Genomic DNA, 27,044 nt, shown 5'->3' with positions numbered 1-27,044 from the left:
TTCCTCCTGAACCGTGGTAAAGTGTTCCTCCTGAACCATGTCCTGCTGAAAAGAGAAAAAAATGCAATGTAAGTATCCACTGAAGAAAAATGCTTAAGTACTTTTATGGCAGCAGTCTGCCACTTGTGCCCACGTGCCCCTTAAAATAATTTTGATTGGGTGACATGTCTCTTAGTCTTTTAAATATAAACAATGGGACCTTAAAAAACAATAGTGATTGAATACCAACACTCACTAAAGATAAACACAGGCACAACCTCAGAAACTGTATATTCCTTTCCACCTTCCCCCAACAGGATTCAGTCTAAATGCAAACTATTTTTAGGCTCAAAAGACTTGCTGGTCGCCATGTCATACTTCTCTGCAATCAACTCTAAAAATGTGCTTTCGGTTTCCTGTAACCATCGGGCTCTAAGGCTGTGCTGTGCTGTGCAGGGTCACAGCCACACCGTGCTATAGAGCATGTCTGAGGAAGTGAGCTAAAAATGTTTCTGTAGTTCTAATTAATTTAAATAGTTTTTTAATTTTATTCATAGAGATCTTTCACATATCTGTTTATTTATAAACATTCGTATTGCATGATGCTAAAAATTATGCAATTATCTTTTTTAAAGATACATTTTTTGTTTTTTGGGGTATGTTGACTCACTTTAGCTCACTAATTACTAGTATAGGAAGCTGAAACTCAGGTCTTGCTGACATATTTCTTATACAACATTCCTTTTGTTAAATTATTAGATACAACATGGGTGGGGAAGAAAACTTACAGGAAGATAATGTTGACTCCAAGCTGGAGGGAGTAATTTTCTACTAGTGATTAATTTCAAAGCAAAGCAGCAGGAATAAAGACAACTGTCTGAGAGAAAAAGACAACATCAATACAACTGGCACTTACTGTGAAAGGATGGATCCTCTCATCAAAAATGTCCTTGGATCTATTTGCATCTCTAGAAAATAAGGACATGATTTTAAAAACTAATCCAAGAATTGTTGTGTTAGCAACACATCTGCTGGGAGTAGAGAGGGGTGGAGGGAACTTAACCTTCAACAAAGAAAGTCCTTCTACAAATTCTTCTCTTAGATCCTGTAGGAATTTTCTGACCTCTTTTTACTCAGCACATCAAGTTCTGTGAAATCTTTTCTACAATGACCAGCCAGAGTTGCCTTTATAAACATTAACCCTTCCTACTAGGCAATGCTAGGCAATCAAATCGGTGGCTAGTCCTCTAAGCTCACATTGGCAGACACAGGAACATTTTATAAAGCAGTAGTGGTGGGCAAGCATTCATGTGAATATGAGATTCCTGTTTTTTTCACTGTTTGTTTTCTCTTATCACTTTCCTATATTATATTCTTATTCTGTATTTTTTCTGGTCTCTTTAAAATAGTCTGAGTTAAAATCTTGCCTTTTTATTTTAAAAGTGAACAGTATATTGATTGTAGAGAGAGGAAGAGAGAGAGGAATCGATTGGCTGCTTCCTGCAAATGCTGGACTGGTGATCGAACCAGAAACCTACGTACGTGGCCTGAGAGAATTGAACCCACAACCTGGTACGTGCTGCCCTGACTTGGAATTGAACCTGCCACTTTGTCGTGTACAGGACGATGCTCCAACCAACTGTGCCAGGGAAACCAGGCTGCTTCTTTTTTTTTAAAGTTTAATTTTCCACACTAATACACTCTGCTCATTTACACAGTGTTTCTCCAAGTGTGTTTTGCAGGCTTCAGTGGTTCCACTAGAGCAGTGGTCTGCAAACTGTGGCTTGTGAGGCACATGCGGCTCTTTGGCCCCTTGAGTGTGGCTCTCCCACAAAATACCATGTGCGGGCGTGCACATATAGTGCTATTGAAACTTCGTGGCCCATGCACAGAAGTCGGTATTTTGTGGAAGAGCCACACTCAAGGGGCCAAAGAGCCGCGTGTGGCTCGCGAGCCGCAGTTTGCCGACCACTGCACTAGACCATTTTCAGGAGACCCATGAGACCAAAACTGTTTGTATAGAAATATTAAGGCACTGCCTGCATTTACACTGACATTTGCAATGACTGTGTAAAAGCAAAAGTCAGTAAAACTGGTCTCTGAGCAAGAATCAAGGCAAAGGTCCCGCCCTGTGCTAGTAGTCATTCTACTCTTCACTGCCACTTGTTGTTGAAAACAAATCTACTTAAGCACATCTTTGATAAAGAATTAACAATGAATAATGCTATTAAAAATTGATCCTTCTTTTTATATTCTGAGTAAGGGGAAGTATGCATACTGAAATGTGGGTGTGTTAAGGAAAAGCACTTGGACTTTAACTTAGTTGTGAGCTGAATGAGCTACTGTTTTCATAGAATAACATCTTTAGTTCATAGTACAAGTGTCATAATCTCAAAGCTGAAAAGTGAGCCTGTCACTTCAAGGAAAATAACTTATACATTTCTTGTCCATTGCACAATTCCAGCTATCAAGCTGGAAATCAAGAATGGAGAAAACTTGTACCTTTTTTGTGAGCTTGACACATTTTCAATACTTAATGGTTTTCTGGGAATAGTGGTGGTGATAATGACGCTAACTAACAAAAGTGAGTTTTGATAAATGTGGACCAATACTTTCCAAATGACGAATGCATAATATTACAAAATTACTTACAAGTAAAAAGATTCATTCAGCATACAAGATATATGAATGGGTACGAATTTAAAAGAGAGCTTATTACAAGTTCATGTAACTAATTTAAGAAACTTGCTCTTGTGGACTTTTAGTACAGTATCAAAAAATATACACAATTTTCTGAAGGCTTTAAAAATATGCCCATAAAGCTACATGAGGCTGGGTCTTCAATTGTTTATTCAAAACAAATTATTGAGATGACTGAAATAATCACAAAGGTGTGAAGACAGGGTGGACATGAGAATCAGCTGTCTTCTGTTACACCAGACATAAAGAGATTTGCAAAATGAAAATAAATGACACAATTTCCACTTGGCCTATTTGTTATGGAAAATGATTCTCTTTTATAAAGAATCATGTTAATGCTATGGCTCCCTATCAGGGGCAATTTAGTCCCCCAGGAAGCATTCCATCATGGAGGAGACTTTTTGTTGTCACAATGAGGCCTGGGAAGAGGGTGCTACTGGCATCTAGTGAGGACAGGCCGGGGAAGCTGTAAACACTCTGCAACGCACAAGGCAATCTGCACAGCAAAGCAGTATCCTGCTCAAAAGTTCAACAATGCTGTAAAAACCATGTTTCAACATACAGGGGGTTTATTTTTAAAGTCTCAATTTTAATTTCTAATACAGTAAATATCAATATAGCCCACATAAACAAATATCCTTTAGGATCCTCAATAACTTAAGCATTAAGACTCTTAAGACAAAAACAAGTGATTCACTTCAATCTATAATAATAAAAGCATAATATGCTAATTAGACCAGATGACAGAACGACCTTCTGGGGCTCCTGTGAGGACCCAGGCAAGCCAGGGTTGCGAGGGCCAAGCCCCTTGCACGAATTTCGTGCATTGGGCCTTTAATAATGTAATAAAAGCACTATAGCCTACTCCAACAATGTTTATAGTTAAAACCTAACACTAACTTCATATCTTGTAAGTTTATTAGCTAGAATAACAAGACAGGTTTTAAACTTACCTGTTCTTTATGTGATAATATATTGCTAGTGCCAGGCTGTGGAGAAAAAAAAAGTAACAATTGACTTTATGTCTTGGCTGAAGACATGTTTTAAAAGGGTTGTGGTGGGAGAAGACCTTCCCACCTGCCAGTGTCCATGAGATCCTCATTCAGGACAGTATCGCATGGGCACTCTTCACCTTGTTCTGTTTCTTTATCTTTTAGCAAAATTAGAAAACCAAAATGCTAGGGCATATTCAGTAAGATGACATGTTTCTGGTGATTATTATAATATATAAGATATTACACACTTCCCCTGTCATTTCTTTCTACTCATAGAACCTTTCATCCATACAAGTTAGATCTATTTGTGCACATGCTTCAATTTAAGCCATATAGTAGTTTTCCACCTGCCCACCCATCGTCTGTCATTTCCATAAAGGTAAATAGAATGCTCTCTACCAAACAGAATCATTCAAGGTCACTTTTACATAATTGTTAGAAAATTTAATAGCAAATTATAGAACCCACAAAATTAATAGTTCTAACAATTCTACAATTAGCGGTGCTAGCAATGCCACAAGTAATACACAGTGTAATATTAGTAACATTTCCAAATTACTTTAAATATAATTTTAATGAGCAGATGTAAGTCCTCAGATACCATGTAAGTTACTATATCCCTAAATTATTCCCAGATGCTGTGTAACATGAAACAAAGGAGTGCTGTAGATTAAGTTCCATGCTTTTCCTCTTTGCCCTCAGTGTCTAATATGAAGCTCCAAATAACTGAGGGGAGAAAATCTGAATTTTATAAATAGATTATATGCTGGAGGCTAATTCCAGCAGGGTCATAATAAATGCGAGAAGTCCTCAAAAGGTTGATGGGCTCTTTCCCCAGGACTAAAAATCTGCATGTTATTACCTGCTGCTGGAACAGCTAAAGGCAGTTTCCCCAACCTGATAATCTACTGTTTACCAAACCTTACCTTTGATATGTATATATGCTTTGCTATAGGGCAAAGTATGTTAATAGGGGTCCAGAGACTCAGAGAACTCAGCTACTAAAGCTAAGCCTTCCCTGGCTCCCCCGAAAAATGCCTCCCAAATTTATATTTCATGTCTAGTTTATTTAATTTACTCGCAGCCTCTTCTCCAGATTCCTGAACTCTTCTAGATGCGTAAACACTCCGGCAGTTATAGAAAAATAGCACTTCTAAAAAGGCCTGTAGCCTTGTTAGCATCAAAGATGGGTACTTGTATAGTGCTTCAAACAGTTTCATCTTCAAATTGATTTTAAAATTACAGAATTTGAAGTTATAGAAGCTGAAAAGAGACAGTGAACTTGTGGTGATATTTAATTCAACAATTCAATTTTACAGAGAAGGTAACCAAGGCTTAAAACTGACTTGCTCAAGGTCCCACCAAGAGTGAGAAGCCGTTCTCCTTCTACACTCTACCAGGCAGTGTGGTTCCCAGGCTTGGCTGTGCATTGGGGTCCTCAGAGGAGTTTGACAAACTGCCTTCTCCCATGTGAGTTGACCTGATTCATCTGGCACTGGGTATGACCTGGGGTTGTTTTGAAAGCTACTCAGGTGATTGCAAAGTGCATCAAAGTTTGAGAACACATGAATTAGGGTTAAAATCAAAATCATCCTGGATGCTTTTCTCCACGTAAAGATGCCTTCCATCCTTCCTCAGCTTATCAGAAGGCTTGTGAGAGTGAGAGAATGTTTGGGGGGAAGAGAAATGGAATGCATGTGTTTAGAGACACATTTAGATAAAAGTTGCATACTTGATTCTAATAAGGCTCACCCATCCCACTGAGAACAATGCACTAAACATTTTTTCAAATCCATTCCTAAGGCCCAATTAGCTCTATTAATATTCTCAGGAACCTTTACTTTACCAATAGTAAATGTACTGAATGATCATTTTCAAAACCTGATGAGAACAAATGAAAACTTACTGGTCTTCAAAAATTAGGCAAATTTAGAGGAAAAAAGCATAACACCCACTTGTCTGAGCAAGGTTAATTTTCAAAACTAGTTTTGAATTATATACTGTAACATCAGACTCTTCTGAACTCAAAAGAAGCTATGGAATGCGGCGAGAAAGGACTTGTTTTTTACTCCCGGATTTAGTGGCCAGACTGAAGAAAAAGACTCAGTGATTGTGAGATAGGTGCCAAAGCTCAGGACTTTAGAGAGAGACGGGCTCCAGTTTTGCTGAAACTCAATTTGATCTCAACTGTTGTTATGAGAGAAGAAACTTACATTATTATGATTGTGAACTGGCTGTTATAATTAAAGTAGAAGTTACTGAGAATTTAATTAGCCAAAAAAGCTGATACAATATAAACAAAATTAAGTTTATAAATAAATTATGTTTTAGGACTGAAAAATAAAATCAGGAATGAGGATTTTAATATTTTCAGGTAGAATTTCCCAAACTGTGTTCTGGAAAGTCAACCCTCTCATTCTGGGGAGACACCAATAATGATCCTTGGACAGCGCCAACGGGATTCAGGAAGCTCTACATCCTAGTTTGGTTTTATTTTGCTCTTAAGTAAGCTTGAAAGTTTCATATTAGGGTGTTTTTAAAGTGCATCTCCAATTGTGGACTATGAACTCACAGAATTTAATGAATAGTTTTCATCATCATGACACTGTTATGTTTGCCTAAGCGTAAACCTGTGACTATGTTTCCAAAACTTCACCTCCCTCATGATTTTCTGCTTTGATTTTGTTATATATGGATCGATATAATGTCTTGAATATGTATTTATATAACTATACACATATGTAACTAAATTTAATACATCTATAAAATTAAAACCTCAGTTAAACAAATTTAACCCTAAAAGAAATTATCTTGAAAAATTGTTCCTTTAGACTGCTTTGATGCATTTTTCCTGGAAGGAGAGTGCATTTCAATATAGAAATAGTGCAGGAAAAAAGAAAGTATGATGGGGGAAATCTGACACAATCCAATGAACTGTAATTGCAGATACACTCTGGTGCCAGTAGGGATTTTTTAATTGTTAAGTGGGTTTCCCTTCTCCCATCCACTCTAAGATTAAAATGGAAGTGGAAATCAATATATAATTGACACCAGTTTTTTAACCTGAGCACTGAAAAGGACAAGCAAATGAAAGTACATATGATCAGGATAAGGGGTCTGTCCCCTATTTGTACTCACCACTGCAAGGTGATTTTCAAATCAGACTGAGAAATAGTGCTGTCTACAAATACTGTAGCACACGAGCTGTACTTTTCCCTAAGGTGACCAGGAGACACCTGAATGGGAAGGGGAATAGAAGAAAATATCACAGTAAGTTAAACCTACAAAAGTGTGTTTTTCCTTGGTTAAAATGTCAAACAATTAAGCATTACAATTGTTCTCATACTCTATGAACTGCTTCAGTGCAATACCATGTGCAGCTCTACAGTAAACCCATTACATGCTCTCACTTCCAACGATGAGAATTGAGGAAGGGGTCATAAAATGCTGCCCTTGACATACTACCTATAATCCAACTTGGCAAACACCTATGATAAATTCCCTTTATAACAATGTAAAACATTTAAAGTAAGATTTCAGTGTTTTTTTTTTCCTTAAGAAATGAAAACTGCCGAGATTTCTACTTCTACTATTTATTTTCTACATTAAGACATACTGCCTTCTATAATATTGAAGCAAGAGCATTTACATGAAAGCCAATAACAAATGTTAGTTCAGGAGGCAGTGTGACAAAACACATGTATCTGAGGCAGAGGTGTGTGTGTGCTGGGGCTGGCCTGCGGCTCACAAGTTAGGGGACCAGAGGTCTCTCTGGGCCTCAGTTTCCTTACCTTGAGAATTAAAAAGTATTGTTTTAAGATTCTCTCACATCCAAAAACAGATCAAACACCTCTGAGAATTTAACTCTCCCTTCATGTTGAAATAAGACTATCATTACATTCCTCCAAAGAGAACCTCAGAGAATGCTTCCCATGATATTAAGATTTCTATTCCCTGAGCTACATGACACTTATCGGGACCCTGCCTCACTCAGATGCTCTCTCTGACTATCAGGCCTTTTGCTTCCTCCTTTTCCCAGCAAGGTTAACCCCGCTTCCCATCTACCTCCAGGACACCTCTGCCAGCAGCCACACGAAACAATGCTCCCTTTCTCTGCACTCACACACCTGAGTTACTACTTGCTACACGGTATCAACTGCTTCCAGGGCATCCCCCTCATAACAAGTGAGCTTCTCTAGTGAAGGCAGGACTTCCCCTCCTCTTCTACCTCCAATTGCTGAGCACAGAATCTGGGGCAAATTAGAGTGCGACAAGTGTTTGACCAATTATCTAAAATCCATAGCAACTGGAAGGTAAATCCTACTACTGATACAAATTAGATTAGAATTTGCCTGCAGTGGTGTCACAGAGATGTGCACCGGACCTCTAGTGTAAAATAAAACTATGGCATAAAAAGAAAAAATTAATGTGAGTGGTAAAATTCAGAAGCACATAAAAGCGTAAAATAATAAATATTGCCCTGGCATGCTTGGTTCTGTGGTCAGAGTGTTGGCCTTCATATCAAAAGGAAGTGGGTTTGATTCCTAGTCAAGGGCAAGTACCTGGGTTGTGGGTTCAGTCCCTACTCCTGGTCAGGGCGCGTTTGGGAGGCAGCCAGTTGATGTGTCTCTCTCACATTGATGTTTCTCTTTCTCTCCCCCTCTACCCTTCCACCCTGCTACTCTCTCTGAAAAAAATATCTTAAGGTTAGGATTAAAAATATACAAATAAAAAAATAACTCCACCCTACACAGGCAAAACATTACATTGGTAAAAGAATGAAATGCTATAAAAAAAATGACAGGACATAAGAGAAAAGGTGCATACCAAAACATACCAAAAACTTTCAGAATCCTAGGAATAGAGAAGCTTCTAAATGTATCCAGAGAAGAAAGGGTGGGGCAAATTACTAAAATTGGTAATACACAATGTATCATACAGGTTTAAGAGCAACACTGTAATGAGAAAATAGTAGAAATATCTTTACAACTGCAAAAATTAATTTCAACCTAGAATTCTCTGCTTTATTAAATAGGAGGCATTTCAGAGAGGCTAGATCTCTAAACAATTTCTGCCCATGTATCCTTTCCCAGGAAAAAGTGTGCCAGTGAAACAAGGGAGTATAAAAAGACAGAGGAAGACATACAACACAGGAAACAGATTTACAAGCAGTGTACCACGCCACACACTGGTGTGCAGCCACTCCAGCCAAAATCCTGCTGCCCCACCCGGAGACCTGCAGACCCTAAGACCTCCACCTCCAAGGGTGCACGGCTCCCGCAGCAGTAAGTGCGACCTCCCCCCTCCCCAGCTACAGACCTCCATACCCACAATCGCGCTTTTCCAGTGTGTGGGCCTCCTGAGCCCACCGATTCACAGGCCACTCTTGGTTGCTGCTGTGAGCCCCCACTGGGTATACACTTATACAAACAAGGAAACACTGCCCTGGCAGTAGAAATTCTAAATTCCCCCTTCCTGGATACCTGCCCACATACACCTTGGTCACGTGGCTTCAGCTCCAGGACCCCTCTGAGTGTGTGAGTGCGCCGCCCTGGCAAACAGACCACGGGTGCCTCAGTGAGCCACCACTGGGCGTGCACGAATCCAACCAAGGACACAAGGCCCTGGCAGTAGAAATATGGACTTCCGCCACTCCTGGTTGCCTGCCCACAGACACCTCAGTCATGTGGCTTCAGCGCAAGCACCTCTCTGAGTGCACCACACTGGCAAACGGCCCCGGGGTACCTATGTGAGCCGCCACTGGGTGCATGCGAATACAACCAAGGGCTCAAGAACCCAGCAGCAAAAACTGAGTCTTCCCACTCCACAGCTATCAACCTCTGGACAGCACAGTCATGCTTGTCCAGAGTGCAGGCCTCCTAAGCCCAAGGCCGCAAAGGGGGATCTTGGGTGCCTCTGTGAGCATCCACTGGGCGCACTCATATCCAAACAAGGGCACATAGCCCCGGCAGTAGAAATTCGGAGTTCCCCCACTCCTGGCTGCCTGCCCCCAGACACTTCGGTTGTGTGGCTTCAGCGCCAGGGCCCCCCTGGGTGCGTGAGTGTGCTGCCCCAGCAAACAGCTCCTGGGTGCTTCTGTGAGCCGCCGCTGGGTGCAGGCGAACCCAACCAAGGGTACAAGGCTCAAGCAGCAAAAACTGAGTCTTCCCATTCCACAGCTGCCAACCTCTGGACACCACGATTGCACCTTTCCAGAGTGCAGGCCTCCTGAGCCCCAACACCCCAACAGACGGCTCCTGGGTGCCTCTGTGAGCCCCTGCTGGGCACGTGCGATTTCAACTAATGGCACAAGGCAGCAAACATTGGGATATCCCCCTCCCCGGCTGCTGACCTCTGGACACTGCAGTTGCGCCTTTCCAGCACGCAGTCCTTCAGAACCTGCTGCCCCTATAGGCGGCTCATGGGTGCCTCCTTGAGCTCCGGATAGGTGTGTTCATATCCAAATAAGGGCGCACGGCCCTGGCTGTAGAAATTTGGACTTCCCCCTTCCCAGCTGCTTACCCACAGACATCGCCGTCGCATAGTTTCAGCACACAGGTACCCTGAGGCCACTGCCCCAGCAGGTGACTCCCGGGTGCCTCTGTGAGCTGCCACTAGGAGCACTCGTATCCAACCAAGGGCTCCAGCAGGCTGCCCTTGGGTGCTTCTCTGAGCCGCTTCAAGGCACAACTCCGGCTGTAAGCATTCAGTCCCCATGGTAGCACTGCTCCAGCACAAAGGCCCCCTGAGGCTACTGCCCCAGCAGATGGCTCCTGGGCAGCTCTGTAAGCAGCCATTGGGCATGCATATCTAACCAAGGGCGCACATCCCCCAAAGCAGAAACTGGGACTTCTCTCTCCACGTGACCGGTGGCACACCACAATTGATCCAATCCAGTGTGTGGGCCCCATTACACACCCCTTACAGATGGCTCCTGGGCCCCTGTGTGTTGCCCTGTGGGCATGTGCCTCTCTAATCAAGGGTGCACGGCTCCCTCAGTAGGATCCACGACATCCCCCTCCTGGCTACCTACCTCTGAACAGCTTGGTGAGTTACTGAGGACTTGCCTCCATGGACAAAGTCATATTGTTTTAGCCACAGTCCTTGAGATTCCCACATCCCCAGCTGCTGGATCCTGAACTCCCTCGTGATTCAGAGAGGGAAATCACTTTGGTCAGAATACCACTGCCTAAACCACAGACTACGAGATATCTGCCCTCCACTGTCACGGGCTCTGGGCCCCTCGTAGTGAGTTGCAGAGTGATGCTAATCCAGCAAGAGTCACCCACACTGGCCAAAGTCACAGTACCTGATCCTCAGGCCATGAGACACCTTCCTCCCAGGCCAATGGACTCTGGGAATCCACAGTGAGCACACACCAGTGATACCTCAGACAGCCTTTTACACAAGAGCCAGATCCATGATCACATCCAAAACAGCTTGCACAATGAAGCCGGTGGTGAGTTACACTGCCAACCCATGACAAGACTTCATCCTCGAATAAGACACTAACATTCAAGATCCAACTACATCAAGAGAACCCAAATAGCTCAAATAGGGAGCTCTGCTACATTACCAATGCCAGGAGACCTGAGACATCACACCAGTATCATCACCCTCTAAAGAACCTAGGTAGCAAAGCAGTTGGATCTAGAACACAGAAACAAAACATTACAGCAAAACATGGGGAGACAAAAAAACAATCCACAAAGGAAAGAAAAATCACCAGAAAGGGAATTAAATGAAATAGAGGCAAGTAACATGCCAGAGAAAGAATTCAGAGTAATGATTATAAGGATTCTCAAATGGCTGGATGACAAATACACACAACTCAATGAGAATTATAAGGAGCTGAATGAGAATTTCACCAACATGAAAAGGAACCAAGAGAAAATGAAGAATGACATAGCTGCAATAAAGAACAGCTATTGGAAGACTTAAATAGTAGACTAGAAGAGGCTGAGGACCACATCAGCGAATTAGAAAACAGGGCCTAAGGGAGCTTTGGGACAACACAAAACGAAACAACATCTGCATAATAGGGGTACCAGAAGGAGAGAAAGTGGAGCAAGGAATAGAAAACCTGTTTGAAAAAATGACAGAAAACTTCCCTGCTATTGGCAAGAAAAAAAAACCATGCAAGTCCAAGAAGCACACAGAGTCCCAAACAAGATGAATCCAAAAAGACCAACACCAAGACACATCATAATTAAATTGACAAACATCAACAACAAAGTAAGAATTTTAAAGTCTGCCAGAGAGAGACAGAAAGTTACCTACAAGGGATCTCCCATTAAAATATCAACTGATTTCTCAATAGAAACACACCAGGCCAGAAGGGAATGGAATGAAATATACAAAGTGATGCAAAGCAAGGGACTGAATCCAAGAATACCATATCCAGCAAGGCTATCATTCAAAATTAAAGGTGGAATCAGGAGCTTCACAGACAAAAGTGGGCTAAGAGAATTTATTACCATCCAGCCAGCAATGCAAGAAATGCTAAAGGGACTACTGTAAAAAGAAGAAACAGAAAGGCAAGAAGAAACACAAACATTCAAAATAAATATGATGACAAACAAGTTCGTATCAATAATAACATTAAACGTAAATGGGTTAAATGCTCCAATTAAAACATGCACTACCTGACTATATTTGGGCAGGCGCACAGACGTTCAGAGTGAATGAATAAATATGACACCTACTTTTTTGTTAGAGCAACAAAAAATATTTTTGATATGCCTAAGAATTGTAATCAGTGTATGTGTGCCATGAGACACAAAAGGTTGAAAATTGCTGATCTAAGAAATCAGGGATCCAACACAAGAGAACAGTATGTGAGATCCCAGATGACTTTAAAGAAATATGCCTAAAAGCAGGCACAGAGCAGGCCTTTGGAGAACAGGTCTATACTGGAGGAGGATAACAAAAGGCTTCCAAGAAGTGGAACAAATGTGTTCAGTACATGGAAAATATTTTTGACAGGCCTCTGACAAATGTCACAGCATTTTTGGAAAAAAATAGCTGCTAGAAAAGAAGTGAATACACTAAAAAAATTAATTCCGCACACAAAAAAATGAAAACTTACTAGGTATTATGTTAATGTAGCATAAATATAGAATTTTTGTCCCAATAGTCATCTTTCTCTATCAAGTTACTAGATTGTTAGGTATAAACAGTTATTTCTAAAATCAGAGAGACCAGCCTACCTGCTGCATTTGACTCCGTGAGATTATGTTGATGAGGAATAGGGGTTTGGATTATCCTGGAGAAGTGTCGCGGTGCTCAAATCTCAGTAATATTGGGGGTCCCAAAAAAGTATACACATTTGAACAGCTGATAACTCACTTAAGTTTCACTCCTTTTCAGGTTTAACTGATTTGAAATAATGGGCGAAGCCAGACTAAGCTTTGAACAAAGAAAACTTATCCTAAAGTCCTACTAGATTTTTTTTATGGCGAGACATAAAAGATAAAGTTTACAGCACGAAACCGGCAACAGTCCACAAATTGAGGGCACACAAATACAGAATAAAATAATTAATTCTTGACATGTATAATTTTATTGCTTTGTTTTATCAGCAGTGCCTGGACCAGACCAGTCATCAGTTTGAAAATAGGCACTGACAAGAAATATTATTCATTTCTGCAGATTCTTTCAAATTTTGAAACTGAACTGTATGTTAATAAACACTGGCATAATCATTCAAAGTGCATATACATTTGTTGAGCAAAAGAATGAAGGCACAAGAAAGAGGCACAGCCAAAGAACTATATGACTCAGCATTAAAAATATTTACAAAGTCATAATAATGTAGACATTGATTCTGATTTAATAAAAACTATGATACATGTTTTGAGGACAGAGGGAGGGGAAAAAGGCCACACTGGAGGAAGAAACATAAGCTTTCATTTGCCATGACAATAAGCTAAGATATAAACCTAAAAATTGACTTAGCTTTATATTGTTGATCATTTTGTTAAAAATCAAGATTAAAAGTTAAGGCAAAAATTAAGGCAGATATTTATACCACAACCATGTTATTGACATTTAACTTAAAGTTCAGAAGCCCTAAAAATGAACATTACTAAAGCCAAAAACTTTCCTAAATATGGAAGTTTGATCATGAAGATAACAGAAGTGATTTAGAAAATCTACCATGCTAATGATATTGGTTCCATTATATATTGTTAAAAATCGTGGCAGACAATTTTTAATTCAAATTACTAATTTCTTACTAACTTTTAAACCATTTACTTACATGGTAGGAATAGCTGTTCTTCCTCTTTTCTTGCACTAAGAATAAACAAAATTAACCAATCAGTACTGATACCAATGCCACAGAAAAACAGAAGTTACTGATTGCCTGAAAGATTACCAACATACAAAATAAGAACAAATTTTATTCCATTTCTTTTATAACTTCCAACCAAATTTATAATTTAAAGCACCTGGTAAGAGGAGTCCCCTAAGCAAAATCTTAAAACTAAGATTTGCCTTTTTGACCTAATGGATATTCTGTTTTAGTACAAATAAAAGTCTCTCCATGTCCAGAAGAAAAGAGCAAACTAAATTAGGCCAGGGGAGAAACTTAGCTGATAAAAAAGCTTATCTGTTGTGCCTCTGAGCCACTACTCAGTCGTAGTTTCCAATTCTACGTGGATACCCTCTGTACTTGAACCACCAGGATCTAACAGTTGAGGGCTCTAAGAACCAGTTTCTGGCCAGGCACCTGCAAGCATCCTGAACCACTTAGGTAACCACCTAGAATATCTTACTAAGAAATTAAATGCATCTCTACTCAATTGTAAAGTAAACTATCCATTTTAAATTTTAAAGTGAGTGCAGCTAACCTAACTAAACAAGTGTACAAAAACAAAATAGTTTTGCTCTAATAAAGATCTAAAGAAAAAGAAAAGCTCCAAAGAGGGTCTTGGGCTGAACTCTGTTTCCCACTCTGCCTCCTTTAACGTGGGAGGGGCATCATAGGCACACATTCCTTAGGACTGAGGAGAGGGATAGCACTTCCTTTACTCTCTCACCCTCTCTCTACAGGTGAGCAGCCCCTGGCTCTGGAAGAAACTGAGAAATGCAGCAATCCTAAGCAAAATGATCAGCTCCAGACAGTCATGCACACATGCCATGAAAACGCATGTTAAAACCCCCACTTTGTATTGAGCTGCATGGATTCAAATAAAATGGACCCTTCCCTGCCTGTACTTCTGCTGTCACAATCAACTGAAAGACTCGATCCTTGTGCCTTTTTAAGCAAGTAAACTCGATTGAACATAACATTAAGGAAATAAGCAGGCAAGCAGAAGCATTAAAGTCCTACAGTTCTGGTTCTTATCCTAAAACAAACAGGACACAGGAAATGGACATAGTTGCACTTGCTCCTGCTAAGCTTCTAGGGAACCCCATTGGGCTCTGTTCCTCTGATGTACACTGGCAGCATTACATAGGGCAAGAGAGTTTGAATAGCTTCAAATTCTAATGTGAAATAGCATCCTTTGTTTGAGTACTACAAATTCAACCCTCATTTATAAACAACTGATCCTTTTAATTATTCAAATAAAAACCTAACTGTCATTTAAATCCGATCTTGACTTACCGTCCACTTGAGATTTCTTCAGGAAAATTGTGCACGCACTTGGATGGTCAGAAGGGATTAAACCTAAAGCCCAAATACAAAAATACATCATTTAAAAATAGCTACACACCAATTTATACTACTTATAACAGTGTTGGGAAGAGATTTTAAGTAACGGTAACAAGCCACTTTTAGTGAAGGCGATGTAGGAAATGGACCTCTGGGATCCTCCACGTGGTCGGCTTTTGATGGGATTTACTGAATTTCCCAGGTCAAACAGAAAGTCGGGAGGAGGGAAGAGGAACAAAGAACTGTGCACCTGGGCCAGCATCATGATGGAAACCCCTGAGGCATCTGCTTCAGCTAAACAGGGGAGGTGCAGGAAGCTAGAAAGGCTTCAGCCCAATATTGTAAAAGGCCCAATGGGAGACAGCAAGACCTAGGTGACCTATGAGGAAACAGGTGACCCCATAGTACTCAGCCAATGAGGATCTGGAGGAGGGATTAAATAAATAGCCTATGCTCCCCATATCAGGTGTGCCTACGACAAAGGACACCAACTCTGGAGGCCAAATTATTAAATGTCTCATTTTCGCCATACTTCTGTCTCCGGGTCCGTCATTTGAATTCGGACAGATGAGCCATTTCTCACAGCAACAATATAAAAATTCTACTGGGAAAATTTAAAATTGTAGAATCTTTCTATGCATGTGGAATAAATACAAGCTATGCCTAAGACTTTTTTTTAACTTGCACCTAAGTAGTCTATGAATCGTGTACATGCTTCCCCACGTCTACTTGTCAATTAGAAACAGAGTCACTCTCATTTATGCTGATACTAGAGGCCCGGTGTATGAATTGGTGCACACTGAAAGGAAATTAATTAGAAGAAATATTTTAATATTGCTATTCTCCCTTTCTCTATAATAGAAGTGTCAATCAAATTCATGATCGACAATGACAGATCAAAACACACATGTGCAATTGGCACCAGAGAGAGCTTTATATGACTAGCACATGCATGAGTCAACTTAGCCTTTTACATATAGAATAAACTTGCTTAGTTAGACCTGCTTTCTGATTTAGCTAAACTTGTTCCAGCCCAGTGAAGCACCCCAACTTCTCTTTCAGGTAATTGTCAGCAACACAGCAGTAAATACCCACACAAAGCAGATTATTATTGTAGATCACACAGGGAGAACAAATGGTAAAATATTTAACTGCAGCAGTGTTTGACTATATTCTGGGCCATGAGAAAACCTGAAGGCATTTCCAAGGTCCACCATTTCTTATTTCTTTTCAGTCAGATCAAGTTTTTAAGCTTTCTAAATCTCCATTTTCTGGCTAATGAAAAGAAAATAGAATTCCCACTGAGTCTCCTATCTACCTTCTCCAGGACTTCTGTGAGGATTAAATGAGATGAGGCACAGGAAAATGCTTCACAGACATTTAGTTACAGTGTGAAGTGTTTCCACCTGGCTATAAAGCAAGTTGTGTTCCTGGGCTGAAGAAATTGCAAGGAGGCTAGTCATTGCTAGGGAGAGGAAGCCTGGCATTGCTACGTGATGTCATTACCCAGATGGAGGGAAAAACATTTAGCATATTAGCCTTTTATATATGTAGATTACCAGCACATTCCAGAAACAGTTTCAAGAAGCAACTTACACTGTGGCCAATTAGTGTCAGATACCAGCTAATATATCAAATATGCCCAAATCACGTGAGCTGTTTTTGGCAAATGTTCTTTACTCATTAGGCTAATTCTAACTCCATTCAAAACATGAACTTATTTTCTTAGCTGTGGCTTGCTTAGGGCTCCATATCGTGGCACATTTAAAAGGACAGTATAATAGCTCAAGGCTCTAGTCTACAGGAACACTGTCATGACAATGACTTTTTATACTTTCATCAAAGTGATTTTTAAATTCTGCCTTCAATTTCCAAAGTTAAAGTTCCACTTCTTCCTCCCAGGCCACACAATTAATTTGAAGGCTTCAATAAGAATACTTTCTGGACTTGATCATAGGGCTGCTTGTAAAAATGAAATTTGTTGTAACTATGTAAAGGTAGGTGTGCCTGCAGTCCACCTTGCACCAAGGTGGGATAATCTTCTATTTAGGAAAGTATGCCAAATAGATATCTAAATTTAAATAACACAAAGTTTGTCACTTTGTGATATAATAAAGTGATTACTTTAAAAAAACCCTATGATATTCTTTAGTAATGATCATCTGAAACCACTTAACCAATCTTCTAAGAAAGTGGATCAAGATCCTGAGAGAGTAATGTCTAGTCTACAGGAACACTGTCATGACAGTGACTTTTTATACTTTCATCAAAGTGATTTTTAAATTCTGCCCTCGATTTCCAAAGTTAAAGTCTCACTTCTTCCTTCCAGGTCATACATTTAATTTGGGGGCTCCAATAAGAATACTTTCTGGACTTGATCTAGGGCTGCTTGTAAAAATGCAATTTGCTGTAACTATGTAAGGGTAGGTGTGCCTGCAGTCCACCTTGCACCAAGGTGAGATAATCTTCTATTTAGGCAAGTATACCAAATAGATATCTGAATTTTAATAACACAAAGCTTGCCACTACGTGGAATAATAAAGTCATTACTTTAAAAAAAAACCCTATGATATTCCTTAGTAATGATCATCTGAAACCACTTAACCAATCTTGTGAGAAAGTGGACCAAGATCCTGAGAGAGTGATGGTTATGGCAATATTTCCCAAATTGCATAATAATGGTTCTATTTGTTAAAAGGGTATTTGGAAGTCATATAAAAGTAAATGATATTCCTGATTCTTAGAGATCAAAATGCACACTGACGTGTTAAGAACTAATCAGTCTAGTAATGAATAATGTCTAACACATCATTTCACAAATTTATACCTAGAACCCTTTTCCCCCTCCAAGTAATACAGTTAACATCTTGCACAAACATAATTTGGGACATCCTGGTTTCACAGGCATCTGAGCCATCCATTTTGATACTAATGCCAACACTAGAAATTTAAATAACTGCACCAATTGCCTTGTTCTTTAAAAATGTTCCTTCACTGAATTTCAGTTTATTAAATTGCTTTTGTAGAAACTATTCTATTCAACATTTTAATGTAAAAAAACCCACAAAATTATTTTAAAGGTTTTTTCCCACAAATTTGAAAAATAAGACAATGTTAACTACTTGGAAAATAAATGAATTCAGTTGTGTACAAAGTGAGAGGCTGAGACTATCACAGCAGCCTCTAACCTCAGGCTTCTGACAGAATTCAAGACTACTTCCTACCAAAAAGAAAGTAAATACATTGCATTTGAATAAAAAAATATAAGAGCAAATATTTGCAGAAGCAGCCATATTATTGTATCAATGCCAATAAAGTTTTAAAGTTTTAATAACATTTTCAATGGGAAGCCCATGAAAATATGTACTTGAAACAAAGAAGAAGGCTTACACACACACACACACATACACAACACACACACCACACACACAGGCATGCCCCAAAGGAACAGGTGTTGCTATAGCTCTACATACAAAAATCAAGAATGCTGGAATAAAAGAAATGACAACATGCAGAAAAAAATCAAAATTAGCTCAAGTAACAAACAAAGAAACAAACAGCTGAAACTTCCCCTTCCCTACACCTGGGTTCCAGGGCAGGCAGGTGCCTCAGGGCTGGCCAGCCAATCACAGCTGCCTGGGACCTCCCAAAAACCGGAAGAGAAAGGCAGAGCTGAACTCCAGGATCCTTAGAGAGTCTGGAGCTTCGGACTCCCCTTTGCCAGCACGAGGAGGAAGCCTTCTCAGGAGAAATCAACAGGAGAGCAGAACCGAGACAAGTGCTGAGAAGATCCCTTAATTCCTGAATCAAGGAGTACCTTGATTTTCACTCTGTGAACTCTGGTTATAAAGTCAGTACTTCTCTTCAAAAGATTTAAATCTATTTTAAGTCAGTACTTTTCTTTAAAAGATTTAAATCTATTTTAATATAGGTTTTTTTCAACTTGCAGCATATTTGCTGTTTAATGGATACATAATCGCCTATAAAGTGTTGGCTATACTTCACATAGCCAACCTCTGCTGGGGGTTAAGTACTTACATAGTTCTAAAAATTCATCACATATATAGAGTGTTATAACAACCTTTTAAATCTCCTTAGAAAGGCTCTTTAAAATAAAATGACTAGACCAAAAGGTTAGATTGTTTTTATGGCTTAATTTATAAAACTAAGTGGCTTTCTAAAACAGCTGAGGGCATATTAGTGGATAATGCCACCAAGCATATCAGTTTTAGCTTCTACCCAGCTTCCAATACTTACTAAAAATCATGGCTATGTGAGTCAGGAACCTCACCAAATCGAAGTAGCATTTCCTTGAGTGCACAGTGTGACCACAGTTAACAGTGATATTTCCACATCAGTGAGTTGCCTGTCATTTGCATGTATTGTGCCCACTAGGGCCCTAAGGTTGTCAATTTGTATGATGCTTCCATAAAATATTTTCTGTTTATGGCCTAAAATAATTTTATATATAACTTGTACTCTTTACTAAATACTGCGAATGGTTTTTGCAGAATGGTTTTTTTATAGAATGGTTTTAAGCAGCATTTTTCAGAAAGACAATGATTTCCATTTATACTAATAAAATAGAAATGGCAGCAGTTGCTGGGCCCACTGCTGGGCACCTTACTTAAGGCCTCCTGCATTTACTGAACTGCTCTATCCCCTACACCAGTGGTCGGCAAACTCATTAGTCAACAGAGCCAAATATCAACAGTACAACGATTGAAATTTCTTTTGAGAGCCAAATTTTTTAAACTTAAACTATATAGGTAGTTACATTGTTATTAACTTAATTAGGGTACTCCTAAGCTGGCCTTTGCTAAAAACGTCCTCAATCTGAGGGGTGGACCTCAGCGAACGTACCCCCACTTCTTCTAACGCCGTTTCTTCAAAATAGACTCACCCAGGCCGAAAACCAACTTCTGTGCATGGGCCACGAAATTTCACGTGGTATTTTGTGGAAGAGCCACACTCAAGGGGCCAAAGAGCCGCAGTTTGCCGACCACTGCCCTACACTATGCATTGTATTTACTATACATTGTATTATGTTGTGGCCCATAACACAAAGTTAGGAGTCCACCTATTACAATATACACTGATTTTATCTCTCTGAGTCCACACTTCCCACCCTGTTGGGTGACTCCTACCCAAGGCCTTGAGCTGGCTGTCTCACCAAAGGGCACACAGTGGGTCCTGCGTCCCCCACTTTACTTAAGCAGTCTCTTACTGGAAGTAAGTTATTGTCCTTTTGAAAATAATGCAACATAAACTTTGTGAATATGTGGTTTCATTTTGTGGTGTAAGTCTTCAGCATAAATTCCGCAATGTAGGATTTCGGGATTAATGCCATCTGCATTGCTGTGCGATTTATGCCAACATCCCTTCAGGGGGTGGAGCCATTTTGTATTTCCTTCAGCAAAATATGAAGGGAACTGTTTCTTTGCAGCCTTACCAAAACCTTAAGTGCCAAGTTTATGGATCTTCTCCCAAAGTATTTCTCTCCTATTGGGATAAGATTTATTTGCATTTCTCTTGTGTGTAAAACACTTTCAAAGACAATCTGCATTTCTTTTTCTGTGACTTCTTCATATTTGCTACTTCATTTAGATTTACCTAATTTCTTTAAGTCAGCCTACTTTTAGGCCCTTTTTGTTTTTGTTTCTGTTCAAGTTACTGTTGGCTCCAGGTGAATTACTATGCCAGCCTCCTACCTGAACTCCCTGCTTCCTTCTACCCTTCTCTCAGTAGCTCCTCTCTCTCTCTCTCTCTCTCTCTCTCTCCATCTCCATCTTTATCTCTCTCTTCCTGTTCTTCTCGCTCTCTTTATAGAATTAGCATCATTTCCCTACATGTGATCCTCCAATGGGTTTATACGCAGGGAAATCATTACAATTTGAGAAAAATGCATACAGTGGGGCCTTGACTTACGAGTGTCCCGACTAACGAGTTTTTCGAGATACGAGCCGTCTCTCGGCCGATTTTTTGCTTTGAGTTGCGAGCTAAAATTCGGGTTACGAGCCAGCTTCAGATACCCCACTGCTAGGTGGCGCACCGAACGTCACAGTGAACGCCACAACCTCACCCCAGAATCACGTGTCTCATTCGTTCACTTTCATGATTTGACATACGAGTAATTTGAGTTACGAGCTCCATCATGGAATGAATTAAACTCGTAAGTCAAGGCCCCACTGTACTTTTGGCAAGGCCCACTGGGCATACAAGGTCTTAATGCACCATTGCCCTCTTCCCGGCATCCCTCTCAGTCTGCTGCAGCCACCCCGTGTTTGCTCTTACTGCCTGCACTCTGTATTCCCACCTGAGGAACTCTGCATGGAAGCCTCTGCCCCCACATGTTCACTGGGTCTCTCTCACCTTTAGAAGTGCTCAGTGTCACTGAAAGAGAGCAGCTGTCTTTAACCACCCTGACTTTCTTGATTGTTCATGTGTTGTCTGCCCCTAGGATCTTCTAGAATGTTAAAACCTAAGTTGGGGGTGGGAGGACTTTGTCTTGAATTTCATTGTTTGTCCTGCATCTGGAATGGTGCCCAATAAATATCTACTATTTCAGTGTACCCAAACCAATTAAGTTTCTCCCAATTTTCTTATACCTTCTAAGGTTTTATCTAATGCAATCTTTTGATTTGTCATCTAATCTGCACTGCTTTCTGATCTTGGAGTAGCAGTTATTCGGAATTAAAGACACAAAACCCACGAAAACACTAAAAGAGAAGTGCTATGTCCAGTGAAAAACCAATGGTGACTTTAATTTGGGATAAGAACATTTAACTTTCACCCTAACTGGTTTGGGTCAGTTGATAGAGCATCGGCCTGCAGACTGAAAGGTCCCAGGTTCGATTCTGGTCAAGGGCATGTAACTTGGTTGCAGGCACATCCCCAGTAGGCGATGTGCAGGAGGCAGCTGATCAATGTTTCTCTCTCATTGATGTTTCTAATTCTCTATCCCTCCCTTCCTCTCTGTAAAAAATCAATACTATATATCTACACAATAAAAGACAAACATGCAAATTGACCATACCTTTGCTACACCTTAAGCCACACTCACCAGCCAATCAGAGCAACTATATGCAAATTAACCCAACTAAGATGGCGGCTGGCAGCCACGGAGCTGGAGCAAGCAGGAGGCTTGGTTGCTCCAGTAATGGAGGAAGCCAAGCTTCCCGCCTGCCGCGGCAGCTCTGAGCTCCACTGAAGGCAACAAAGTTTCAATTATAGAAGATAAATAAACCCCAGATACCTGCTTTCAGCCAGCTGTGGCCACAGAGCTGGAGTGAGAAGGTGGCTTGGGTTGCCCCTGGTGATGGAGAAAGCCAAGCTTCCCACCTGCCCTGGCCAGCTCTGAGCTACACTCAAGGCTACAAACTTTCAATTATATAAGGTAAATAAATCCCAGAATAAAAAAAATTAAAAAAAGAAAGAAAAAAAAAGGAGAGGCTGGGAGCTTCTGTCACTGGGGGGCTTGGCCAGCCAGAAAATGGCCCTCAGCCCCTCACCCAGACTGGCCAGGCACCCCAGTGGGGACCCCCACCCTGATCCAGGACACCCTTCAGGGCAAACCAGCCAGCCCCCACCCATGCACCAGGCCTCTATCCTATATAGTAAAAGGGAAATATGCCTCCCAGCACCGGGATCAGCGGAGCAGCGAGGCTCCCGGCACCGGGATCAGCGTGACAGGGGGCAGCGCCCAAACCCCCTGATCGCCCTGCGGCTCTGTGTGTGACAGGGGGCGGGGCCACAACCTCCCTATCCGCCCTACTCTGTTCGTGACAGGGGAAGGCACCCCAACCCCCTGATCTGCCCTGCTCTGTGCCTGATAGGGGGGAGCTCCCCAATCCCCTGATTGCCCTGCGGCTCTGTGTTTGACAGGGGGGAGCTCCCCAAACCCCTGATCGGCCCTGCTCTGTGTGTGACAGGGTGCAGCCCCCCCCCAGTGCACAAATTTTTGTGCACCGGGCCTCTAGTGTGTGTGTGTGTGTGTGTGTGTGTGTGTGTGTGTGTGTGTATACATTTAACTTTAAAATACCTTAACTACAAATGACATCCTAATGAAGTTATAAGGAAGTATACCATCTGAATTCTAGAGGTAAATACAATGCATCTATTTTAATCTGTATCCCCAGAATAAAGCATTACAATGGGATTGTGTCTGGCTTCACGGTGAAAGATGGCCCCTCATAACAGTGGGTAACTGAATGGTGCTCCAACCATTTGAAGGTACAGGATCAGTTATTAGAAGGCCTGCAGGGGAGCTCACGCAGCTGCATGGAAACATCCTGGATGCTCCCCAGGGGTCAGGCACAGGTCCAGGAGCTTGATGTCCTTATTCTCTTTATAACTCTGAGTGACACAGCAGCACATAAAGAGTGCCCTCATTTTTCTAAAATAGACTGTTATGTTTATATGCATACAAAAGACTCAGGAAGAATAAACACCAAAATATTATTTTCCAACCTTTTACATCAAATGCTTATTAATATTCACCCCCACAAAAAAGAGGGTTAAAGTAATTACTGGAAAAGTTCTGTTGTGCAGAGGTTTTTCCTCATCATGTTGCCAATTCACTGCCCACTCACTCCTCAGGGGAGAGGGAGAAAGGCGTCATTGAGAGAGAGCACATTTAGCAGCAAATTAGCAGAGCTCATAGGTCAGAACATAAAAGGCTGCATGAACAGTTGAGGAGTAATGATTAAATTGATCACAGGACTCTAGGGCCTTTTTTTGTGTTACTGATATTACCATCGGTTAGGTCGGATACACTGTTAGATAAAGGCAAGGTACTAGAAAAATTCTGTTAAGTCTATCTGAAATCTGTGTCAGGGTTCTTAAAAATATCGCTTTGGAATGACGTAAAGAAATCAGGTTCATCTGTTTCAGAAGAACAAGGCAGAGCATCATTCAAATGTGATTGTGTGTAAGTAACCAAATAATTCAATTCTCCATTGTAGAAAAGCCAGAATGTTTTACATCCAAGAAGGTATTTCTTAGTTTCCAGAGAAACCGATGTAAAATTGTCTGAAATAAAGACATTACAAGCAAACTTTCAATGTGCTTGTACTTTATATTTGGTATTCTCACCATGTTTCTATGGAAACTTACTAATGGGCAAATGATGAATTTGAGATTTCTCATATCACTTTAGTGAATGCCCCCCAAAGTTAAAAACGAATTGAAATGAAACTCAAACTATCATGTTAAACATAAAAAAGTAAGTTATATACTTATGAACTCCATTTTTTCAACTTTTCTGATTTATCATGACTTCTTGTAGGCTTATGCTTAATCTTTGTTACTTGACCTGCCCTCCTACCAGCTTCTGGCAAAATCCCTCTGGCAAATATCCAGAGCACTGTCCCTTCAATGGGAGCCCCTCAGAATAAACTCTATAAAATATATCAGCTCAATAACCTGGTAATTTGATACTGTTGTTGACTTCTACTTTTATTCTTATCCCTGGTAATGAATTATACACATGGGATGGAGAGGTAATTGTTGCTTCTGAGTTGTATACAATAATTTCAAATGGAAATAATCAAGACTGGAGCAAGTTAAATAGACTCACTTTGTGGAGAGTTTATAACACATAGGCTGCATTCTAAGGAGCGCTGTATGCATCACCAAATTGAACTTGGCACATCTATCACCTGCATGTCAGCCTCTCCTGTTCAGCAGCTGGTTACACATCCGTTCACATCTCTAAGTCTCCGTTTCTTTGTCAGCAATAGAGGGAGAGTATACAAGGGCCTTGTTTGCAGTTAGAAGGACCAAATGAGTGATGCATGGGAATCAGTTGTATATCTTTAAAGTATATAAAGGTCCTATTTTGGTCTCCCTCCAACACTACCCATCTAACTGGTTTGTAAAATCACTCAGGGAGAGGCACACCTTACAGCACCAGAGTGAACAGAAGTTTCCACAGGTCCTCGCTTGCATTGTGTTTAAAGGTACAATTAATTCACATAATTTGTTCATTTTTTGACACTATTTGAATATTCTGAACAAGGAGTACTTTTCAGTTACAAAGCCATGTCCACCATCCAGGTGAATCCCCAGGCTTAATTATTCTAACTTTTAAAGAAATTAAAAGCTCAACTAGAGTTTAAATAGAATAAAAGCTATAATGTGTTTTCTCTATGAAACAATGAAATAATCTCTGCCATTTAAATTAAAAATAAAATGGGCCAAAGGGGCTTTAACATCTTTGTAAATGTACATTTTCTACTTAAAAACAACAACAACAAAACACAAAAAACAGTCTTCATTAGTTACATTGTTATTCAGTATTTCCTCTCTTCTCCCTCTTCTCCACTCCTGTCCCCCACTCTCCCCAGGCTTCAGGCACCTGGTCTTTAGAACTTCCACCTCAACATTCCTGCAGTTAAACAGGAATCTACTGCAGGAGGGGAGAGGATGGACAGGGAGCCATGGAGACAAACCGACAAACATTCTCGTGCGCCATTTGGAATCTTACCTCCCAAGACTTTATGTCACCAATTCAAGTTTAAATGTTCAGGGTTCTCTTTTGAAACTTTTGACCAACACTCTTGTGAACTGAACCACTCACTCCTCCTTAGAACAAGCAATATGACAGGGAAGTCTGTTAAGTCACGGAAGTAAGACTGAAGACGTGTTTGTGTCTAAGTGGAGATATTAAAGTAATCAGACTCCCTGGGCCCATCTTTGTGTAAAAATCAAACAAGCAACTATTCTCTGTAGGACTGGCGGTAACGTTTCACATCATTCAGAAATTCTGAGTTCCTTCTCCCACCATTTCCTTCTTTGTTCAAATTATAGTTGGAAGGAATAAACAGCTTCTATCCAGGCAACTGAAAACAGCCTACTTAAGAACACCATAGAGGTTCCGTGTCGGTTATCAATTTTGAGTTTACATAACAAACCATAAAATCTTTGCAGCTATCAACTAACTTAACAGGAAGAAACAAGGGTTTCACTGGGCCCTACCTGTTTCCTTCACTAAGATCCATAGGCTAGGTAGGGATAGGGAGATGGGATGGAAACTCTGCAGTTGGGGTATTAAAGTTTTCATTGAGAAAAAGGAGAGAATATACCCAAAAGTCTTCATGGAGTCCCACAAGACACTAAACACAGCCATGAACAGGAAGGGCCAACTGGAGTGTCTCAGGCTGAATGAGGATGGAGGAAAGAACACTGGGAACACTGGGGTACTGTACAGGGAAAGAAACTGGCCAGACATGATGCGAAAAAATAAGGGGTGGGAATGCCAGGAAGAGCCAGGTCTTAGAAAGCTGCCCCAGGCAAGAAGGAGCCTGAGGTGTTGGTGCCCGACTAGGGATCCTGGGGTCAGCAGAGCCCAGAGGTGTGACTGAGAACATTGAACACCTGCCACCTCCTTACCTTCGGGCAATTGCAGGTCACTGAGGCGCAGCACAGGGACGCCTTTGGTGAAGACGAAATCCAAGAACTCAAAATCCCCATCAGCTCGGCCCGCCTCACGGTCATGGTCACAAGACTCAGGGGCCGGATGCACCGACTCAGATTCCCGGCCCCGCCTGCGGCTGGCCTTGGGCTTCAAGCAGCAGGTGAGTTTGTTCCCCATGAGGAACCTCTACTCGCGCTGCTGTCACTGCCTTCACTCAACAGTCCCCCTAACCACCCCCCCCCCCCCCCCAAAAGGGCAAACCCAGGGGCCCCTGCCCCCCCCCCCCCGCTGTCAG

General features: G+C 41.0%; 1 protein-coding gene across 1 annotated transcript in view; it reads right to left on the bottom strand.

Moving 5' to 3' along the window:
* Positions 1-27,044, bottom strand: part of LOC102239358 (cyclin-Y-like protein 1) — a 38,406-nt gene that overhangs the window by 8,672 nt on the left and 2,690 nt on the right. The window contains exons 3-8 of the mRNA XM_014528941.1: positions 15,286-15,348; positions 13,936-13,970; positions 6,813-6,910; positions 3,633-3,668; positions 896-947; positions 1-45 (exon numbers count right to left, since the gene is read on the bottom strand). Of these exons, the coding sequence (XP_014384427.1) occupies positions 1-45; positions 896-947; positions 3,633-3,668; positions 6,813-6,910; positions 13,936-13,970; positions 15,286-15,348 (329 nt within the window). The remainder of the gene's footprint in view (positions 46-895; positions 948-3,632; positions 3,669-6,812; positions 6,911-13,935; positions 13,971-15,285; positions 15,349-27,044) is intronic.

Source organism: Myotis brandtii, unplaced genomic scaffold, assembly GCF_000412655.1.
Source record: "Myotis brandtii unplaced genomic scaffold, ASM41265v1 scaffold663, whole genome shotgun sequence".
Classification (NCBI taxonomy): domain Eukaryota; kingdom Metazoa; phylum Chordata; class Mammalia; order Chiroptera; family Vespertilionidae; genus Myotis; species Myotis brandtii.
Note: the sequence above shows the minus strand (reverse complement) of the source record. Positions and strands in the feature narration are given on the sequence as shown.